The sequence below is a fragment of the Microtus pennsylvanicus genome, chromosome 11 (assembly GCF_037038515.1).
Source record: "Microtus pennsylvanicus isolate mMicPen1 chromosome 11, mMicPen1.hap1, whole genome shotgun sequence".
Lineage (NCBI taxonomy): Eukaryota > Metazoa > Chordata > Mammalia > Rodentia > Cricetidae > Microtus > Microtus pennsylvanicus.
Window position 1 is genome coordinate 71,375,754 of NC_134589.1, and position 21,725 is coordinate 71,397,478.

Below are 21,725 nucleotides of genomic sequence, written 5' to 3' on the forward strand. Positions count from 1 at the left end.
GAATGGAACTCAGGTCCTCAAGAAGAGCATCACTCTTAACCTCCAGCCATCTCTACAACCCCTTTTCAAACAAGCTGGCAAGCAAGCAAAAACCAGTGTCTCACTTAGCTCAGGGTGGCCTCAAGCTTCCCATATAGCTGAGGGCGACCATGAATTCCTGACCCTCCTGCCTTGATTTCTCAGGAGCTGAGATTATAAGCTACTAGGTCTTTGTTTTTTGAGACAAGGTCTTGCTTTGTGGCCCAGGGTAACTTTGAACTTGCAGCAATCCCCTTACATCATCCTCCCACGAGTGAGGATCATAGGCACAGGCCATCATGTCTGGCTAAGCTACAGCTTTTCTGGGTTAGGTTCTTCCTCAGGGTATGGACAGGATCATGAGTGTGTCGGGTCACCACAGGCTCAGACCACCAGCACTTGCCCCTGGGAGGCCATGGTGGGAGATATTATCCCCGGGGTCCCCCGCTAAGCCCCATTACCTGGCAGTAGCCAATAGTAGGGTTTCGGAACGCATAGGCAGTCAGCACTCGCCGAAGCGCAGCAATTCCAAGCTCATTCTGGAAAGCAGGGTGCTCGGGCATGGAGCGGTGGAGGTCTCGCTCGATCTCCTCAGTAGCCAGGCTGTATTTCCCCATGGACTTCTCCACTAGCTCAGCGTAGTAGCCAGGATGGGTCACCATCTCATTCCAGGCCCCTGGGGAGACACGGGTGGCAGCTGTCTTTCTTTTCTTTCTCCTAGTTCTTGGCCAACAGTGACAGGGCTGACTGGAGACACAAATGCCCCACGGGAGAGAGAGAACTTTGAGATCAGCTGCAGGGTGTGAGGGCAAGTTTCCCTGGAGACAGCTCTAAGAAACTCAAATGGCCTGGCTTCTAAAACGTCCAAGTGGCCAAAGGTATGAATGCTGTCAGAGTTTGTCCCAAGGGAAACGGCCTGTCAGGGGACCTTCCTGCCTTCAACTGTGCAGTCACCCACTGACAGCACCTGCGCTGGCACCTGCTGCTCTGGGCTTGAGCCCTTATGTCGCTGAGGTCCTTACTTTCAATTCTCTGAGAGCTAGCAGCGCCCTTCTGTCTGGCTGACTTCAGGAGGCTGGCTCAGGGACCAGAGGAACTGGCCTGACACAAGTCTCCCTTTGATGCCAGGGATGAACCGAAGGCCTCACGCAAGTTCAGGACAAGCTCACCCAGTCATACACAGAAAGCTCTGTGGGCTAAGAGTGGCTGAGTCAAGGCTGGAAGCACTCACCAGAGAAGAGGAGCCAAAGCTCCCCGCGGAGGCTCTCGGGGATGCCCTTCAGGACCAGCTCCCGGGTCTTGGCTGTTCGGTACATGCACATGCCACGCCCGTACTCAAAGAAGTGGATGCTCCATGATTCTTCCTTCATCTTCTCCTTGGCCTGAGAGAGGGACGTGAGGGTGGAGCTGAAGAGAGTCTCGGTGCTGAGGCACTGGTGGCAGGTCTTCCACATCTCAGCAAGGCTAGCTGCCTGCTGTGTGGAGAGCTGCTACAAGCTCAGACTTCAGAGTCATGATGGCAAAAGAAGGTATGAGGACTCAGCTTGCCTCCCCCTCCCAGTTCATCAGCAGCAGAGGGCCGTTCCTGTTAGAGGCCCAAGGTTCCTGGGGAAAAGCACCCCCCAACACAGGGCAGGTAGAGTGTCTGTCCCCAAGTCTTGGGTACACCTGACACTGTCCAGTGTAGACCAAGAGGGTACGCCCAGCCTGGTAAGTCATGAGGGATAGTGCTGGCCACAAAGGCCTAGCCTAGAGGTGGCTCCAGCCTTCCTCCTGAGGTCTCAATTCAGGCATAAGTTGCTCAAGAAGCACCGGTGCTCAAGGCTTACCCCTTTGGCGCCAAGGTCCTCCATGGGTGAGTTTTTTTGGAATACTTTGAGCAGGCCCTGGGAAGCAGTAGGAACCTCTTGTGTATTGAAACTCGGAGGGCTGCTGAGGGGAGAGGATGGGTTGGTGGGTGGTTCTGGTGCCTCACGAGGAGCTGGGAGAGACTAGAAAATACAAGAGAGAAATGCCTAACTGAGCTGCCCAGGGGCCTCTGATGTGCACACCCACACAAAAAGCTGAGCAAAGATGCCTCCGAGGGTCAGTGGTACCAAGAGAAGGCTACACACAGGGCACAGTCCACATTTCCTCTCTGGAAGGCTGAAGCCAAAGCCACCCACACTAGCCAGCTGGGGCCTGTCACAGGCAACTGGTTCTTCCTCTTGGAACTTGCATCCTGTGACATTAATCATGTAGGAGGCCAGCTCCACATTTTTTGTGTGTGCAGGCCAGAGGACAACCTGTGGGAGTCAGTTCTCTCCTTCCACCGTGTGGACTCCAAGGATTGAACTCACATCACTAGGCTTAGCAGCAAGTGCTTTACCTACCGAGCCATCACACGAGCCCTGAGGGGTTCTTTCAGAAACAGAAAAATTCACCCTCAAATTCGTATGGAATTTCAAGGTATCCTGTTTTATTTTTTTTCTTCTGTTTTGTTTTTATCCATGGGCCTACAATATATTAAATTCCACGAGAGTATGAGTTTTTGGTTCTTTTGGTCTTTTTAAATACTTTTAAATTTAATTTTCTGTGTATTATGTGTATCGGTGGGTGCCTGAAGCTGGAGTTACAGGTGGTTGTGAGCTGCTTGATGGGTGCTGGGTACTAAACTCAGGTCCTCCAGGAGAGCAAGGAGTGCTCTTAACGGCAGAGCATCTCTCCAGCCCCCCTTTGCTGTTTGAGACAGGGTCTCCCTATGTGGTCATGACTGTTCTGTTCTGGAACTCGATATATACATATACACACATACATACATACATACATACATACATACATATATGTAATCTCAGGCTAGCTTTGAACTTATAGTGATCTTTTATCTGTCTTCCAGGTTCTGGGATTACAAATCGCTGCCATGTTGAGCATTAGAGCGTGTGTTTTGTCTAACTTGATCACTGTCTTATGCATGGTGCCTGCAAGGGCAAGTCAGATGCTAGCATCCAGCAGAAATGAAATACCACGGAGATGAAGCCATGATGAGTGCTCAGGAAAGGCTTGACTTGCTCTGGCCCTGTCACTCAAGGTACAGAGTCCTGTGAAGGTGGGGCAGTACCACCACCTTCCTTCCTTTCTGGTGATACTGGAGATGGAACCTAGGGCCATGTGCAAGCTGTATCCCTAGTCCTTGGTTTTTCAGACAGGGTCTTACCAGTTCTCTGGGCTGGCCTTGGACTTGTGATCTTCCTATCTCAGCCTATGAAGTGTTAGGATTACAGGGATACTTCACTGCCCTTGGTTCAGGTACCTCTTTGTAGTGGAACTGTTTTGTTCTCTATAGAACACAGGGGCTGTGAGTCACCCTCCAGCATGGCTCCCACAGCATGCACCACAGGGCTGGGCTCAGGGGAGAGCGGATGAGGGCACTTGGAGGCTCTTCATCTGGATTTGACCCTTCTGTTCCTTCCTTACCTCTGGGCCTGGGTCCACAATGTTGGCCTTTGCTCCCCCAGTGTTGCTGCCTAGCTGCTTAGACGGAGTTTTCTGGAGGAAGTCAGAGATCCTCTGAACCAGAAAGTCACGGTCTTTCAGGTTGGCAAACAGAAAGGTCATTTTACTCTTGGTGCTGATAGACAGAGGGCTGGGCAGGACGCTGGAGCTGTCAGCTTTCTCCACAATGGTCACCTAAGGCAGCGAAAGAATGTTTTGGGGTGTCTGTGTCTTAGGATGCTGAACCACAGTGGCCTTAGGGCGCCCTCTCCTGGGCACGGTGCAATGGGGCACTGAGTGGCCCAACTGGATTAGGTTCCTGCCATGGGCACTTGTGATTCTGTGCAAGATACTTGTGTGTCTAAGTCTCAGTTTCTCGTGTCACAGAAGGGTGAGCGCCATGGCCTTGCATGGCCTCTGTGGAGACGACAATGAAAAACGTAAATGCTTAGCACTGCTGCTGTCCCTACTGGCTTTTAAAAGATAACTCATAGCTGTGCCCTCTAAAACATGTGAGCGGCCCCTCAACTGCAAGGCTGCCCACAGCCCCTGCCAGGGAACACTTTCTGGCAGCTTCTGCAAAGCTTGGCTCCGACTGCAATGCGTAGAAAGAGCAGCACAGGTGCACAGACGTGGGGCAGACTTTCAGCCTGCAGTGAGTGCAGCCCAGCTCCAGCAGGGGGCAAACAATGGGCACACAAGCTAGGCCTGGTCAGCAGGGGTCAATGTTGGCAACGGGGAAGGCCAGGCAGTCACGCTTGTTACTGACGGTGTCTCTGGAGAGGCAGTGACTCATCAGGTAAGGAGCTGGGCGAGAGGCAGGACAGAGGGGACCAGCACCACCGTGAGAGGTGCCTGGGACGGAGTGGAGGGTGCAGGAGCTAGATCAGATGGAGCGGGGTGGGCTGTGTCTGTCTCTAAATGGGTTTTTTGCAGCATTTACATGTGATGAGTAAAAAAGTATCTGAACGTGTACATATGCATTCATATGTACATGCACATGTGTGGGACATATATGGGTTTTACATGTGTGAAAGTGTGTGGAGAGCATATAGGTGAATGTGTGGTGGATATATGGGTATATGTAGGAACAGATCTGTGTGTGTGTGTGTGTGTGCAGGTGTGAGTGGTCACATGCAGTCTGTGGTGTGTGGAGGCCTGAGAAGGCCAGATGGTATACTGAGGTCACAAGAGGTAGTTGGGGGTTTTCTGAGCACAGGGAGAAGATGCTGGAGAAGCCTAGGCAGGGCACCACTAACTCTGCCTGGCATCTCCAATTTTTCTGGCTACACTGGGAGGAGGACTGGATGTGGTCGGGACTTTCCTGAGGAGGCCGTGGAGACAGAGATAGACTTGGGAGGGAGTCCTGACAGGACACCACTGTTGGAACACAAAATCCAGGGAGCAGAACCAAGGGTGATTGCTTCTCCCTGGGCAATGGATGGCAGAACGTCACTTAGCAAAGGGAAGGCATGAAGGATATGTCTGGGAGTGGAACCCAAGAGCCTGTGGGCCCCCTGGATGTGCTGGGAGGATGGTCCAGCCTCCATCCTGATGGACTGCAGAGCTCTATGCAGGCCAGAGGTGCTCACCTCCCTCAGAGGAATGATGAGACGGCACGCGTCTTCCTCCTTGCTGGCAAAGCAGATGTAGTTATTGGAGATGAACATCTGGCCGGGGATGTGCAGCTTGTTAAACGGCGTCCACAGGGTGCAGCCCGTGTGGCCATCCAGCCGCTCGTCTTTGGGAAGCCGGAACGTGGCCCTGTAGCACTCGTTCTTGGCTCGGGCGTCCAGGTCTCTGGGGAAACAAAGTGGGAAGCTGGAGTAGGGCAAACATTTCTCAGTTTTACAGTGGATTCCAGATCTCTGGGGTTTTCCAGTGAGCAAGTCATGCCTGGGAATTGGAACTCAAGGGAAGTTTTTTTTTTTTTTTTTTTTGAGAAGGATTTCTCTGTGTAATAGTTCTGGCTGTCCTGGAATTTGCTTTGAGGCTACTTCTTGACCCCAGGGAAGAGCTAACCCCACCTTGAAACCCAGACAAGATACCCCAGCAAGGAGCAGAAGAGCTGAATCCAAAATGTACGCTGGCTCTCTCTGAGCAGAGATGTCTGATGGCTGTGAACAGTGGCTTTTTTGTTGTTGTTGTTTTTTGAGACAGGGTTTCTCTGTAGCTTTGGAGCCTGTCCTGGAACTAGCTCTTGTAGACCAAGCTGACCTCGAACTCACAGAGATCCACCTGCCTCTGCCTCCCAAGTCCCGGGATTAAAGGTGTGTGCCACCATCACCCAGCTATTTTATGTGAAATCTTATAAAGGTGTCAGATCTCCTGGAACCAGAAGTACAGACAGTTGTAAGCTATCATGTGGGTTCTGGGAATCGAACCCGGGTCCTCAGGAAGAGTAACCAGTGCTCTTACTCCCGAGCCATCTCTCCAGACCACCAAGAGAGCTTCATATCTGCCTAACCAGAGTCTGAGCACATAGTCAGACTCACTGCCTGCCAAGTTCCAGCACGGCTTCTTATCTTCCTAGATAGTCATAACATCCTGACCTGGAAGGTGCATGGTAGGCCTACACCTGGTGAAGGGGTGTAGCCTAGGAAGTAATCTAACTGAGATGAGGTCTCCAAACACCAGTGTGGAGTCCAGGAGTGCTTACCCTGACTGTGGAGCCCAGAAAAACCTCTGCAATCTGACTCAAATGAGTGCTCTTCCCGTGAGGCTAAAACCTGAGGCCCAAACAGAAGTGATCTGCAGAGCTGGTCACCTTGATCCATTCTTCAGCCACCTGTAGGGGCAGAATGGCGGTGACCTCAGCTCTACAGGGGCGGTCTCCTTTGCTAGCTTTGGACCTGAGGACACATGCACACCCATCGCTGCAACCCCAGCACTCATTCACCAAAGACTTCCGGGGCGGCCTCCTGGGAATCTTAGTGCATTCTGACGAGGGTGGTCTACATTCTAACTCCACTGCTTCCTGGTTGAGGGACGGCTCTTGTCACTCAGCCTCCTGATCTGAGACAAGAGATGGTGAGACTACTCCCTGCACAAGGAGCTTTCTCCCCATGGTGGTATTCGTGGCTCTCTCAATACAATACTATCATGGTCTGTCTGTGGCTTCTTTCCCAAGTAGCGGGCCTGGGAGGACATGTGTTGGACACCCGGCAGGGTTAGTGGACCTAGCCCAAGGGAACCATTCTCACTGCTGCGGGATCTCCCCATTCCTTGGGAGGGTGGCGTACCGCTTTAGAGCTGAGATGTTCTTATGCGGCCGGATGGGCCTAGGCAGGGCCTTGTCCTCCAGGAAGCCTTCACTGTCCAGCAGCTGCCGCATGGCCAGGTTGGCCAGCTGTTCCATGAGCTTGAAGGTCTCACCGATGTTAAGGAACATGGAGAAGAACAGTTCCTGGTCCCGCGTGTCCACACGTATGCTCTCGGGGAAGAGCAGAGTGGCGTTCTTCTCTAGGCGTGTGACATCCACCCACTGTACCACCAGACTCACTGATAACAACAGGGACAAACACAGCATCCATTACAAGTGGACAAAGTGAGACTCCCGCTCCCTTTCAGAGCCTCGCCTGGATTGCTTCCCAAGGACACTATCTACTTCCACCCCTCCATGCTGAGCCTAGTCATACTAAGTGAGATACGTGATCCACGAGGAGGTACCAGCCCCTCGGGGTCGGGTTCATGTTGCTCCAAGACCAACCTTAGTGAATGTTTGCCCCAGGTGGATGAGGAGGAAAAGGTGCAAATATGCAGAGAACTAGCTAAGATTCTGGCCCCAAGGGACCTTACTGGGGTAGGAACCGAATCTCAACATGGTAAGATTGGCACAGAAAAGGGTATCAGTCTCCACAGAGGAGAAGACTGGCCACTGCAGTCTCGACAGGTAAACAGTTAGGGCAGAAGGAGGTCAAAGAGGGCAGGGCGGGAGGTGGGCTCAGGAACTAGCGCTGACACCCGCCAATCGAGATAGCGGTAGACTTGGAAGTTCCTTCTGGGGTGAAAGCAACAGCAGGGAGAACTGAATTACACTGGGATTGCGCCTTGCCTCCTGAGGTCAGGGTATTCTGCAGGGAGAACCTGTGGTAGGTGACAGTGGCCTATACCTGAGGCTCTACATGATCTAAAAGCACTTGAGGAAGCCGTGCCACTGAGCACAACACCGGAAGTGAAAAGCAGGAGGCCTCAGTTACTGCAACAGCAACAGTGGGCGTGGATGCAGCGTTGCCAGGCGCAGGTGTTGCCTGGGTGCGCTCATCACCTGAGGTGGCACCAAGGTTTAACGAGACAAAAGAGCTGGGTACAGAAAGAAAGAAAGGGGCTGCACTAGGAATGTGGGCACTTTGGAGAGGCAGTGAATTTAGGGAAGCAAGGGGAGCTGCGTATGGGTGGGGAACTAGATGAAGGTGTGCCTTCCGCCCCCCTTACCTTCCTTCCCCAGCAGGAAGGAGTAGAAGCACAGGTGGTTGACAGTCAGGTAGAGCCAGCCCTGCCGTGGCACTCGGCCCTTCCAGAAACTACAGGAGTAGTAGTTGACCAGCTTCTCGCCCTCCGGCATGCCGAACTGCTTCCGCATCTTTAGCTCTGCCTCCTTAAATTTCCCAGGGTCCTCATCCCCCTGGGGCTGCAGGTTCTTGTTCTCTTCTGCAATGATACCCTAGGGGGGAACAACAGGGCTTTGGCCACTGCACCTGTTGGAGCAGTCCCAGAAAGGAGCAGAGAGGCCAGGAACCCAGAATCTAGGACTTGTTTCGTTAATTAAGGCAGTGGAGGCACATGCTTTTAACCTCAGCATTCGGGAGGCAGAGACAGGCAGATCTCAGTGAGTTCGAGGCCAGTTTGGTCTACAGAGCGAGTTCCAGGGCAGTCTCCAAAGCTACACAGAGAAACCCTGTCTTGAACCCCCCCCCCAAAGAAAATTAGGCAGTGGCGGTGGTACATGCCTAAAATCCCGGCACTTGGGAGACAGAGGCAGGTGGATCTCTGTGAGTTCGAGGCCAGTCTGGTCTACAGAGTGAGTTCCAGGATAGGCTCATCTCTAAACCCCCTCAAACAATTTTTGAGGGGGGTGTTGGGGAGTCTCAAACAGTCTAGGCTGACTTCAAACTCTCCATGTAGGTAAACCCAATCCTCTGTCTTACGGCCCGAATGCTGAGATTACAGGCATCTGCCACACACTTGGTTTAGGTGGGGCTAGGATCAAACCTAGAGCCTTATGCATGCTCAGCCGAACTCTGAGCCACATTCCTGGCCCTCAGTTAATTTTCAACATTAGCTTACAAAGGAGTGGGTTTCGTTATGACATTTATTTATATTTTATGTATGAGTGTGTTTTATGTATGCCTGCATGTCAGAAGGGAGCATCAGATCCTATTACAGATGGTTGTGAGTCACCATGAAGTTGCTGGGAACTGAACTCAGAACCTCTGGAAGAGTAATCAGTGCTCTTAACCTCTGAGTCATTTCTCCAGCCCTGACATTTTCTTTTTTTAAAGACTTACTTTCTTATTTGTGTGTGTGAATGTTTGCCATGTGTAGCAGTGCCTACGGAGGCTAGGAGAGGGTGCTGGATTCCCTGGAGCTGGAGTTCCAGGCGGTCCTTCCCTGCAGGCCCCTTTCCTAGGTTTCGGCTGGTAGCTAACACTCCCTCCCCTGTGGAGCGCCCGGGAGACCTAAGAGCAGGGAGTGGAGGCTGACAACAGTCCCTCTGCCTTGCCCTCTGACGTCCCCACTGGAGTCGGCAGCCCTGTGACTTCGACAGCTCCCCAATCTCTGCCCAGAGTACCAGTCCTTCCTTACCTGTCAAAATCACAGGGTAGATTTTTAAATGGCTGACTTAGTTGTTTTTAAATATAGTTATTTAGGCTAAATATCAGGATCAGATTTCCACTTATTATGTGTGTGTATGTGTGCACGGTGTGTGTGCACAGGTAGGTAAGAACAACTTTGGGGAGTTGGTTCTTCCCTCCTACCCATGCGGGTTCCAGCCGTAGAACTCGGGTTGCTGGGCTTGCACATCAAGTGACTTTCCCAGCTGCACCACCTCTCAGGGCCTAGGTGTCTGTCTTAGGGTTTCTATTGCTGCAACAAAACACCATGACCCAAAAGCAACTTGTGGAGAAAAGAGTTTGTTCAGTTTATACTTCCTCACCGCTGGCCATGACCAAAGGAAGTCAGCACAGGAACTCAAGCAGGACAGGAACCCGGAGGCAGGAGCTGATGCAGAGGCCATGGGGGGGAGCTGCTTACTGACTTGCTTAGGCTGGCTTGCTCAGCCTGGCACCATGCACCACCGATCACTAATTAAGAAAACGCACAATGGCTGGATCTCATGGAGGCATTTCCTCAACTGAGGCTCCCCCTTCTCTGACTCTAGCTTGTGTCAAGTTGACACAGAACGAGTCAGTACCTCTTCCTTCCTTTTCCATTCTCCACATGAGTAAGCTATATTCGAGGGTAGGCCAAGTCATGCCTCCTACCAAGTCCCACAGCTGCTTCTGCTATTCCTTCTTTCCTGCTTTCCTCTTCACACTCCCTCTCCCACGCGGGTTGCTGGAGGCTCTCTTCACCCTGGGTCCCGTATGTTTCTGGATCCATCCCCTACTCTTTTATTCTCTTGGTTTTTTTTTTTAAGGAATTAGCTTTGGTTTTAGACTTTCAACTTCCTTCTAACTTCCTGGTTTCTCTAGAGTTGGCTTTTAACTTCCTAAATAGGACACCTGGCCCATTGACGTCACCCTAGTCTTCCCTAACATTTAAAAGTCCCTTCTCTGCACTGCTGCTGCCTCGCACCAATTACAGTAGATAGCATTTCAACCATTATTCAGATGGCTTTTCTGTTGTATGTTCACAGGTGTGCACGTGTGTGGAGGCAGGCGGTTGCTGCCAGGTGTCGTTCCTGATTGCCTTCTACCCTATACACTGTCTTGGGCCCAGAACCACCTACTGGCTAGTCTCGCTAGGCCGCTTGCTTAGGGGAACCCATGCTTCCACCTTCTGGTACTGGGATTATCAGCAGGATGCCATGGCCACTCAGCATTTACATTGATACAGGAAATTTGAACTCCAATCCTTGCATTTACAAGGTGAGAACTTTACCTGCTAAGCCACCTACCAGCCCCCTTGTTCAGTTTTGTTTCCTAACTTCCATGGGCTATCCTGCGATCTCCAAAGGCTGCTTGGAGGCCTCATCCCCTTCCCAGCACGACTGTGAGTTGGTGTGGTGGACCCATAAGAGGTGGGACCCAGTGGTCACCGGGGACATGCCTTCATGAGGATACAGGGATCGTTGGGCATGGTGGCTCTCAGACTCACAGGCAGATGGCTGTGAGTTTGAAGCTAGTGTAGTCTATAGAGTGAGTTCTAGGCTAGCCGAGGTAGTACGGGCACCCTAATTCCCTTCCATGTCTTGGCTGTGAGTTGAGCAGCTTTGCCTGGTCACATACTTGGACCATGATGTACCAAGCAGGGCAAAACCCACCTCAACTGTATATTAAAACAAAAAAATAAAATAAAACAAAAAAACCCCCCAAATTCCTTTTAGCTTTATAAGCTGATTATACTTGCTACAGTTAACAAAAAGTGAACTGATGTCCTTTCTTCTTTGAGGTCTGAGTCATTCCAAACGTTAGTGTTCTGCTGATGTGACTGTTAGGGCTAGCATTTAGAAGATATTTGATAAGGCAGCTACCGTTACTACTACTACCCCTCAACAGGAAAGTAGCAGCTTGGCTTTGCCTGCTTCCCTGGAGCTGTCAGACAACACAGGTCCTGCCTAGAACCCCAGTGTGTGCACAGAAGAGCTAAGAAACTCAGTCCAGTCTGTCCAGGTCTACGGTGTTCCAATGGGATGAATTCACAAGACTTACTGAAAGCAACTTTGCGCTGTCAAACTCTGCACAGCAAGGGTCTGCCTGGGAATCTCAATGCAGCCCAGGCTGGTCTGGAACTCACAGGCTTCGACTTGCCTCCTGAGTGGTGGGATCACAGGTGTGTGCTACCATGTTTGGCTCCATAATTATTACTTGGCTATAAAATATTCCATTAAGCACACCATGCATGACGTAATAAGTCCCCTGAAGATAATGCACTGAACAGAATAAGCACTTAGAAAGTACTGGAAAGGGCTTGCAAGATCACTGTTTCCAGACTGCAGAGGAAGGAAGAGCGTTGGTTTCTTATGGGGCTGGGAGCCACTGCTTCCAGTGCTTGGGCTAATTGAGGCTGCAGAAAGCACAGCAACACGTGTCAATCACTTTGCCTCTATGACGACACCACAGGGCACCCCCCCAAGAATTGCTGCATAAAAAGCTAGGGGCCTTTTGTTGATGTTTGTTTGTTTTTCAAGACAGGGTTTCTCTATATAATAGCTCTAGCTATCTTGGAACTCACTCCGTAGACCAGGCTGGCCTCGAACTCACAGAAATCCACCTGCCTCTGCCTCCCAAGTGCTGAGATTAAAGATATGCGCCACCACACATGGCTGGTATGCACTGTTTAACTCTAAGGTTAAAAGATGATGTCTGATGGATCCAGAATTTTCAGCCCATGACTGTATCACCCTGTTGCTTTGAGACTGCGATGGCACAGCACACCATGGTGGAGAGTGCATAGCCAGAGGGCTGTCCACCTCGTGCTGACAAGAAGCAATGGAGAAGGGCCCAGGGTCCCAATAGCCCCATTCAAGGGCACCTCTCCATCTGTCTGATTGCCTTCTGTGAGTTCCCTTCTCCTAAAGAGTCCAGCAATTTCTAATAAGAACATGGGCTGAGAAACAAACAGTCAACCCATGGCCTTTGGCGTACATTCACGATCCCAACTACAACAGTAGAAGTCACTTCCATGACCCTTTCAACCAACGGATGAGAGGGTGCTTCAGTTTCCTTTCTGTGAAATGGGAACAAAGCCCACATCAGGCTGTCGAAAGATGGGACAGCTCTTTAGGGCACTGGGTCTAGGACGCCCAGAGACACGAATCTGTGTATGTTTAAGTTTCTTCTATAAAAGGACAGGGTTTCCATGCAGCCTGTGCCCACCCTCCCACACGCTTCAGCTCATCTTACAGCATGCAGCGCAGCAGGAATGCTCCGCTCTGCTGGATGCTTACGACAGACTGACAATGGAAGTCTCTGTTCAGCGCAGATGTAATTCTTTTCCTCAGGTTTTCTGGAGCCATAGAAGCACGGCCCACAGACACCGAGCATCAACTGTGTGCGGCAACTACCACCCCACAAAGAGAGCGAGGGCTGTCAGGGGGACCTGAGCCTTACGTGTATCTTGCCCTTGACGAAGGTGGTGATGTCTTCCTCGCTGTCGAAGATGGACAGTGTCTGAAGCAAGTTGTTTTCCAGCCATTCCCAGTGTTTGGTGATCTCTTTGCGGGAAGAACCTAGTTGAGTGAGATGAAATCATGAGGTCTCGAGACTCAAAGCGGAGAGGTGGGTCCCAGGTTCTCTATTTGGGGAATCACGATCTTCAGTACAGATTAACCTTTCCTGCTTAAACTTCCTATTACAGCAGAGGCCATAAACACAGAAAGCCAGAACTACAGAACCCTTCCTCCTCAGCACCAAGGGGGACACCCGGCTCTGTATCCCTGTCCTTCTAGAGACAACCAATCTATGTGCCACAGGCTTGTGAACTCATCCAGCTTCTTTGTCCAGCTGACAGAATCTCTGCAGGGCAGGCATATGGGTACTGCCCACCTCACGTCTCCTGCTGGCCTCCCCCACCACAGTGTCCGCCTGAGCACTGCAGGTCCAGAGGAAGTAAGCGGCCTTGGAGAAGGCAGTGTAGCAATACTCCCGAGGGCTGGGGATTGTGGGCTCCTATCGAGGGCTTAGAGACCTCTCAGAATGGACTACAAGGATGGGAGGAGGGAACATTCTATATTCTTCTCAGCTGTGCTAGGGCGGACCTTGGCAGGAAATGCAACTATGCCCACACAAGATGAACCAGAAGATAGAACCAACCTAGGGTATCTTGGGAAAATGCTTCACTACTGAGCCACACCCCCAGCCCTGAAGAAGGCACCCTTTTCTAATCGGCAACACTCTTGTAGCAGCTGAGCAGGGGACCCTGACCCCTTCCCTGGCTAGGCCTGGTAGTCTCTGCCCCCTCCCACCCGCAGCCCAGCTCACTGCTCCATCGCAGCCTGGATGGCCTTTGCTAGAGATGGTTTGTCTGCTTCTTATTCACAACTCACTAACCAGACACAGAATTCCACAGTGCGGAGCCTCTCCCTTGATGGCCTCCGGGAAGCTGCCCACAGGAAGTGGTGAGCCGGAATTGCTAGACAACTCAGTGAGTCACACAGAACTGCCTCCCTGCAAGCCCCTTTTAGTTCCCCCATTTTCGTTCCTGTTTGTCTTTCTCTTACGACCTCCTAGAGGCCAGGGTCTGGTTGGTAGAAAGGGATTTCTTTCTGCTTTTTTCTGTTTTGGGCCAAGAACCCACATTCAAATTCAGAAGTTAAACGGACATGACGCAACTCTTAGTATCATTTCATTTTCTTCCTTCCTTTTTTCATTTCATTTTCTTAAATTTAGATTTTTTTTTTTGCAACAGGGTTTCCTCATGTAGCCCTGGCTGTCAGGCGACTCACTCTGTAGACCAGACTGTCCGTCTGCCTCTGCCTTCCAAGTGCTGGAATTTAAGGCGTGGCCACCCCTGCCCAGATTATTGTATGTGTGGAAATGTTTTGCCTGCATGTATATGCACCACTTGTGTGCACCCAGAGGTCAGCAAAAGGGGTTGGATCTCCTGGAACTGGAGTTTTAGATGGTTGTGGGCCACCATGTGGGTGCTGGAAACCAAACAGGGTCCTTTTCAGGAGCGGCAGGTGCTCTAACCACAGAGCCATCTCGCCAGCCCTCGGGATCATTTCTTTTATGCACATATTCCCAGCGATCTTAGACGGATGAAATTGTCATTCTGTCTGTCTGTGTTTGTTCGCATTTTGGTTATAAATGTTTATATGTATGTTCAGTTAAGAGAAACTCATTTATTTAAAATTAAGAACAAAAACTCCACCATCTCTGTCAGGTACTGGGGATAAAAAGCATGCTGTAGCTAATCAGATTACCGAGTGTCACTCTTGTTTTCAGAACGGCCCACGGATCTCACTTCTCAGAACCCTCGGAGACGCCTTACTGTGTGACGCCGAGGGACAGAGTTTCAGCACGTTAGCCAGAGCCGCGCAGCAAGCCCAGGCTGCCTGGTCTAGCCTGCTCTCATCCTCAGGAGTTCCCATCTGACCAGGCAGACTTCCATGTAAAAGCAGTGGGGTAGCCAGGTCAAGCCCAGGGGAGCAGGAAGAGTGGTGTGTGGGTCTGAGGAAGCTGGGTAGGTGACATCTAGGTGAGTACTCAGCAGAGCAGAAGGGACACCGCAGAAGCCAGCAGAGAGCTGTGGGAAACCACAGGTTCTCTGGGCCTGTTGCTGCATACCAGGGCATGGCTGGGGAGAAGTCTGGGGAATGACAGTGGGCAGGTGCTGGACATCCTGAATACCAAGGGGAGAGACTGGATTCACCGGGCAGGTTCCAGCAGGACAGCTGGTGTTGGCAAGCTGCTTCTGAGACAGTGGGGGAGGGAGGCACAGGTGAGACCAGGGCAGGCATGGGGATGACATTTGGTGTGAGCCAAGGACTAGGGTTCTGCAGCATGGCCAGGATTTCTTAGGACCAGGCCCCACTGCACTGAAGGGCTGTCATTCCTTTCCACTCTCCTCTCTTAGCACCAGGCCCCACTGCACTGAAGGGCTGTCATTCCTCTCCACTCTCCTCTCCGCTACCCTGCCGCTGCCCCTGGTGTCATGGCCTTTTTCTGTATGCTCCCTGAGAAAGGACACACTGAGGCAGAGATGATGCTCTTCAAGGCAACTTGAAGTAAAGTAACTGTTGGGCGGGAAGATGGCTCAGTGGGTAAGAGCACTAGGTATACAAGCTGAACGGCCTGAGGTTGATCCCTGAACTCGTGGAAAGAGCAGGATTGGATGGCCTGCATCTGTGATCCTAACACTTTTTCAGAGAGACACAGACAGACATAGACAATTGACCTGGCGCTTCTGGGCTCGTGAGTCTGGTGTACAGAGCATGTGTGCATACACACATGTGAACATACACTAAGTCAACTTTTTAAAAAGTGAAAGTTGTCTCCCTGTGATCAAGGCACATAAATTTCCTGGACCCCACTTGGGTGGAACACACCCTACAAGGAACCCCTATCTCCTGAAGGTAATCCCTGTAGGCCCCCAATCCCCACTGTGGGTCTGAAAACCAGGAGATCTAGGTCTTGCTGGGTTGCTCCCCTTGGCCTCGGGCACACAGTTTACTTGCTCACATAGACACAGGTCACGGCTGTTCAGGGTGCCAAGGAGGGATTATAGTATTACCTGGGGCAGAAGGACTATTTCCAGGTTGCCACCTGCCTGTGGTTTTAATCCCTTGATCCTCTAACCTCCACCTTGAAGCCAGGGTCCAATTTTGAGGGCTACACACTCCCCCCCCCTCCTGAGCTGAGCTTCAACCCAGCATCTCACACATGCTAGGCAAGTGCTGTACAACTACCATTGAGCGAGTAGTCCTCTATCTATCTATCTATCTATCTATCTATCTATCTATCTATCTATCTATCTATCATCTATCTACCTATCTATCTATCATCTATCTATCTATCGAGACAGGGTCTGTCTATCTATCTATCTATCTATCTATCTATCTATCTATCTATCTATCTATCATCTATCTATCTATCATCTATCTATCTATCTATCTATCTATCTATCTATCATCTATCTATCTATCATCTATCTATCGAGACAGGGTCTGTCTATCTATCTATCTATCTATCTATCTATCTATCATCTATCTATCTATCTATCTATCTATCTATCTATCTATCTATCATCTATCTATCTATCGAGACAGGGTCTGTCTATCTATCTATCTATCATCTATCTATCTATCTATCCATCATCTATCTATCTATCTATCTATCTATCTATCTATCTATCTATCTATCTATCGAGACAGGATTTCTCTGTGTAGCCCTGGATGTCCTGGAACTCACTCTATAAACCAGGCTGGACTCGAACTCAGAGATCTATCTGCCTTTTCTTTCTGAGTACTGGGATTGAAGGCATGCACCACTACTGCCTGGCTTTTATTTTTTTGAAACAAGGTCTCATAATGCCCAGGCTGACCTTGAACTTGCTACGGGACTAAGAATGACAGAATTTCTGAACCTCTCAAGGGCTGGGATTATAGGTGTGTGCCACCATGCCTGGTTTGTGTGGTGCTGGGGACCACATGCAGGGATTCATGAGTCTAGACAAGCACTCACCGAGCTGTACCCTTAGCTTCTTTTTATTTAAGATAGAGGCTTACTAAATCGCCCAAGCTGGTCTCAAATTCATGATCCTCATATCCGAGCCTGCGATTATGGGCGTGTACTACCACAGTTGGCTGAGATCCACAAACTTTATAGATCTGTTATCTTTTCCCAGGCCACCAAGGAATAACAGCATGGCTCGTAACCAGAGAGGTATCGGCTGATACAGGAGCCTGAACTGTAACCCTATGTAACGCTAGACAGGGTACTTGATTGCTCTGGACCATGCATGGTTTTCTCATCTTCAAAACAGAGAGGAGACTGAAGTACCTGTGAGGAGGTTCAGGTGAGTGCCTGACACTCAGGCAGTGATGTCTGAACGCTTGAGCCTCTTCAGCATGACTAGCACATGCTAGCCATTCTGCAAGGCTTAGGTGGGCTCAACTCATCCATCCAATATAAGCACAGCAGCTACAGTAGAATCCTAGTGGATATATGCTACAAAGTCCCGCAAACACTGAATCAGAGGTGACTCAACCATTATCCCAAGCTAATGCAAGGTGGCAGTCTCAATGCTTCATCAGTTCACCAATATATGGCTTTCTCTCGTGTGGTTTTCCATTTAAAAATGCTTTGAAAAGAACTGGATGGATGGCACTGGGGTTCATTCTTGGGCAAGCTTCTCCAAGGCCCTCTTTCTATGAGGGGTACCCCAGTCTTCCCCAAGCTTTTCTGAGACCCTTTCTGTGAGGCGTACCCCTACCTTCCACGAGTTTCTGAGGCCCTCTTTCTGTGAGGGGCACCCTAACCTTCCACAAGCTTCTGAGGCTCTCTTTCTGTGAGGGGCACCCCAAACTTCCACAAGTTTCTGAGGCCCTTTTTCTTTGAGGAGCACCCCAACCTTTCCCAAGCTTCTGAGGTCCTTTCTGTGGGGGGCACCCAGTCTTCCTGCACGGAGAAGAGGAAGCCCTGCTCCAGAACTCTCCATGGGGCTCATCCTCATCAGCGAAATCAACACAGAGCAGAAAAGATGGGGAAACATGTCACCCCAGAGAGAGTGCATGCGTGTTTCCAGTAGAGAGCCAAAATAAGAAGGCCAAGAGCCGTCCTGAGCCACCTCAGCTGGGGACCCAGGCCATCCCTACCACACGTGTAAGAGCATCAAAATGCTAGTGTGTCACCAAGGAGGCTACAAGTGAGTACGAGTAGGAAATGGGTCTGAAAATGCTGACTCTTCCAGCTCTGAGGCCCAGCTGTAGCTCCCTTGAGACAAGGCGGAAGAGAACACGGACTCTAGTGAGCTCCTCTGAATGAGGGGCGTCTCGAGGCTCTTGGTAGATATCACCGCACAAGACTGCAGGTTTCCTGTCCCCTCCCTCCGGGGTGACCTCATGACTCAGGGCACTTACCACAGGCCACCGTCCAATAGACCTGTGAGTCCTGGGTCTGGTGCAGGATGCGGTAAGGGGCCACTCGGGCACTGGAGTCCAGGACCACATCCAGGGTGCCCACGAGAAGACCTACGGGCAGGGCAGAGAGAGGTGGAAGGTGAGAGGCCAGGGGGCCAAGCCTGGCCCGAGACAGTTAGGAAGGCCTAGCCTCGGCAGGGCTGCACAGCCAGACTCCTCACAGGCCTCCTGCCAGAGAAGCTTAAAACTTCCTGCTTCTGCTGGAAGCATCTGTTATTTTTTTGGCTCAGAAATACTTGCAGCAGAGGACTTTTGACCCAGGCCTTCACTATCCAGCCGTAGCTGGCCTGGAACTTACTAGGCAGATCAAGCTGGCTTTGAACTCATAAAGATCTGTCTGCCTCTGTTTCCCAAGTGCTAGGGTTAAAGGTTTGTGTCAACCATGCCGGGCTGTGGCAGATGCTTAACAGGACTTAAAGCTCAAACCATTCTGGGAGTCTGGGAGGCTCTTTTGCAGGAAAATACAAAATATAGGTTTTATTTATTTATAGACAGGGTCTCAGGAATCTCAGGCTGGCCTCGAACTTGGTAGCCAAGGAAGACTGAATTGATCCTCCTGCCCTAACCCTCCCCCGTGTTGGCCTTATTCAAATGTGCCACTATGCCTGCTTCATGTGATGCTGGGGGTGGACCCCAAGCTTTTGTGCATGCTAAGAAGCACTCTACCAACTGAGATGTACCCTCAGCCCCCAAATTAGGCGTTAAGACAAACACTTAATTTTTTTGATTTTCGAGACAGGGTTTCTCCGTAGCTTTTGGTTCCTGTCCTGGAACTAGCTCTTGTAGACCAGGCTGGCCTTGAACTCACAGAGATCCGCCTGCCTCTGCCTCCCAAGTGCTGGGATTAAAGGCATGCGCCACCACTGCCCGGCCAAGCACTTAATTTTTAATAACTTTTCAAAAATCTGCTTTGTTATTTTGCCATGGGTATCGGGTCCCCTAAAACTAGAATTACAAACAGCTGTGAGCTGCCATGAGGGTGCTGGGAATCGAACCCAGGTCCTGTGAAAGAGCAGTTAGTGCTCTTAACCATTGAGCCACCTCTCCCACCCCAACATTTCTTTGTATGCGTGCGCGTGTATATCAAACCCAGGGTTTACACACACTAGGCAGGCATCCTAGCACCGACCTACCACTGCAGCAAATATTTCCTTAAAAACGAGAAAAACATATTACGAACTAAGAAAAATACCACAGATATTACAAAATCCAGGAAAATAGCAGTGTCTTGTTTTGTTTGCTTCTTGAGACAGGGTCTGTGTCATTCAGGCTAGCCTTGAACCCGGGATCCTCCCACCTCTGCTTTACGAGTTCTGGGATCACCAGTGGGTCACTATACCTGGCTTACACGTTTATCTTTTTTTTATAATATTTATTTGATACTTTTATTTATTTATTTAGTATGCATACAATATTCTGTCTGTGTGCATGTCTGCAGGCCAGAAGAGGGCATCAGACCCCATTACAGATGGTTGTGAGCCACGATGTGGTTGCTGGGAATTGAACTCAGGTCCTTTGGAAGAACAGGCAATGCTCTTAACCACTGAGCCATCTCTCCAACCCACGTTTATCTTTTATAACTTATTTTTATCACTACCGCCTAGGGACACTTGTGCCACGGCACTCACCAGGAGGTCGGGGAACAACTTGCAGGAGGTGCTTTTCTCCCGCCACCACGGTGGTCTGGGGATGGAAGTCAAGTCTCCAGGCCTCCTCAGCAAGCATGGTTATCCTCTGAGCCAACTTGCTGGCCCTGACTGCCAGAGAGATCTCTTAAGAATACCCCTTCCCTCCAGCAGTTCCTCCCAGAGCAAGGACATTGTAACACTTTCCATATCAAACCCTGGGACAACGTAGATCGTCTATTCAGCACTTGTCATCGTACTTGGCAATTCTGGAAGGCTTGAGCAGCCTGCAGAGTCACAGCTGAACGGGACATTTTTCAGATCCATCCGCTTTGGAAAGACAATTGTTTTTTTCTGGAACTGAAGCATTTCAAGTTCTCCTTCCTGCGTACTCTTTGGCCTGATGACACACTTTGTGGCAGTGCTCTTGGTCAATGTCATTGCTTCCTGGCATTTCGGCAGAAAACCCCTGTCTTTTCCACTGCCCCTCTGATCCACTCTTCTTGATTACTTAAATAACGAAGCAATCAAAAAACCCTGCCTGTCGTTCCTGTTTGAAACTGATTTCTCCCTTTTCAAGGGAACTGCTGCCTCTGGTGAGGTCTGAGAATTCGCTGCTGCTGTCTTCTTGGTGCGCAAAACAATTCCTATTGGTTTTACTATTCATCTTTAATACATTTTGCTATCATTTTTCATCTGACACCCCCTCCGTCTTTAATAAATGGTTACAAAACAGACACATCCAAATGGATGATTTCTCATTTGTCTCACTGAAATGTTAAAATGAAAAAAAAAAGTCACTCTAATTGCAGTTATGGATGGGGGAGATGGCTCAGTGGGTAAAATGCCTTCTATGTAGGCAGGAGGATCTGAGCTTGGATCCCCAGCACCCACATAACGTTGGGGGTGGGAGCTTGTGTCTGCAACCTTAGTGCTGGGAGTTGCCCAGCAAACCGACTGGAAACATAAGGTGGAGGAGAGCCAGAGCAGTGGACCCCCACGTCAACTTCCGGGCTTGGCATGCGTGCACCCCCGCTTCACACACAGTATAAAAACTGCAGCTAAATGGTGCACACCTCTAATCCTAACACTCAGGAAGCAGAGGCAGGCGGATCTCTGTGAATTTAAGACTAGCCTGCTCTACGTAACAAGTTCCAGGCCTGCCAGAGCTAAATAGTAAGACTACCTCAAAAGCAAAAGAAGAAAAAGACACATTCAAGGCTTTGCAGCCTCTGGAGTAAACTTTCCAGTGTCCATGCTGAGGCTCTTCTTTCGGTCTTGGGAGCGTTCTTTTACAGTCTCAGGATAATTACTGGTGTAGCCATACTGCAGGAGCTGACACCTTCAACCTGCTGACCACCTCCTCACACCCACTCTGTAATGAGAACTTCAGAAGTCCAGGCTGGCAAGTTATCATTATTTTAAAAAGTTATTTCCGGGCTGGAGAGATGGCTCAGTGGTTAAGAGCACTGACTGCTCTTCCAGAGGTCCTGAGTTCAATTCCCAGCAACCCCATGGTGGCTCACAACCACCTGTAATGAGATCTGGTGTCCTCTTCTGGCCTATAGGCAGGATACTGTATAAGTAAATAAATAAATCTTAAAAAAAAAGTTATTTCCTTTCTTTCTTTCTTTTTTTTTTTTTTGAGACAGGGTTTCTCATGTAGCCCTGATGACCTGGAACTCACTTTGCAGACCAGGCTGCCTCAAACTCACTGACCCACCAGCCTCTGCCTCCCATGCACCACATGGGTGGCTCATTTCATCCTTTCTTCTGCGTATGGGTGTGGCGTCTGCATGCATGTC

General features: G+C 50.3%; 1 protein-coding gene across 2 annotated transcripts in view; it reads right to left on the reverse strand.

Moving 5' to 3' along the window:
• Positions 1-21,725, reverse strand: part of Tbc1d9b (TBC1 domain family member 9B) — a 38,543-nt gene that overhangs the window by 15,286 nt on the left and 1,532 nt on the right. For both annotated transcript variants that reach the window (XM_075992789.1, XM_075992788.1), the window contains exons 2-10: positions 18,236-18,346; positions 12,765-12,883; positions 7,924-8,152; positions 6,732-6,990; positions 5,082-5,289; positions 3,472-3,684; positions 1,848-2,009; positions 1,250-1,400; positions 480-694 (exon numbers count right to left, since the gene is read on the reverse strand). In XM_075992789.1, coding sequence (XP_075848904.1) covers positions 480-694; positions 1,250-1,400; positions 1,848-2,009; positions 3,472-3,684; positions 5,082-5,289; positions 6,732-6,990; positions 7,924-8,152; positions 12,765-12,883; positions 18,236-18,346 — 1,667 coding nt within the window. The remainder of the gene's footprint in view (positions 1-479; positions 695-1,249; positions 1,401-1,847; positions 2,010-3,471; positions 3,685-5,081; positions 5,290-6,731; positions 6,991-7,923; positions 8,153-12,764; positions 12,884-18,235; positions 18,347-21,725) is intronic.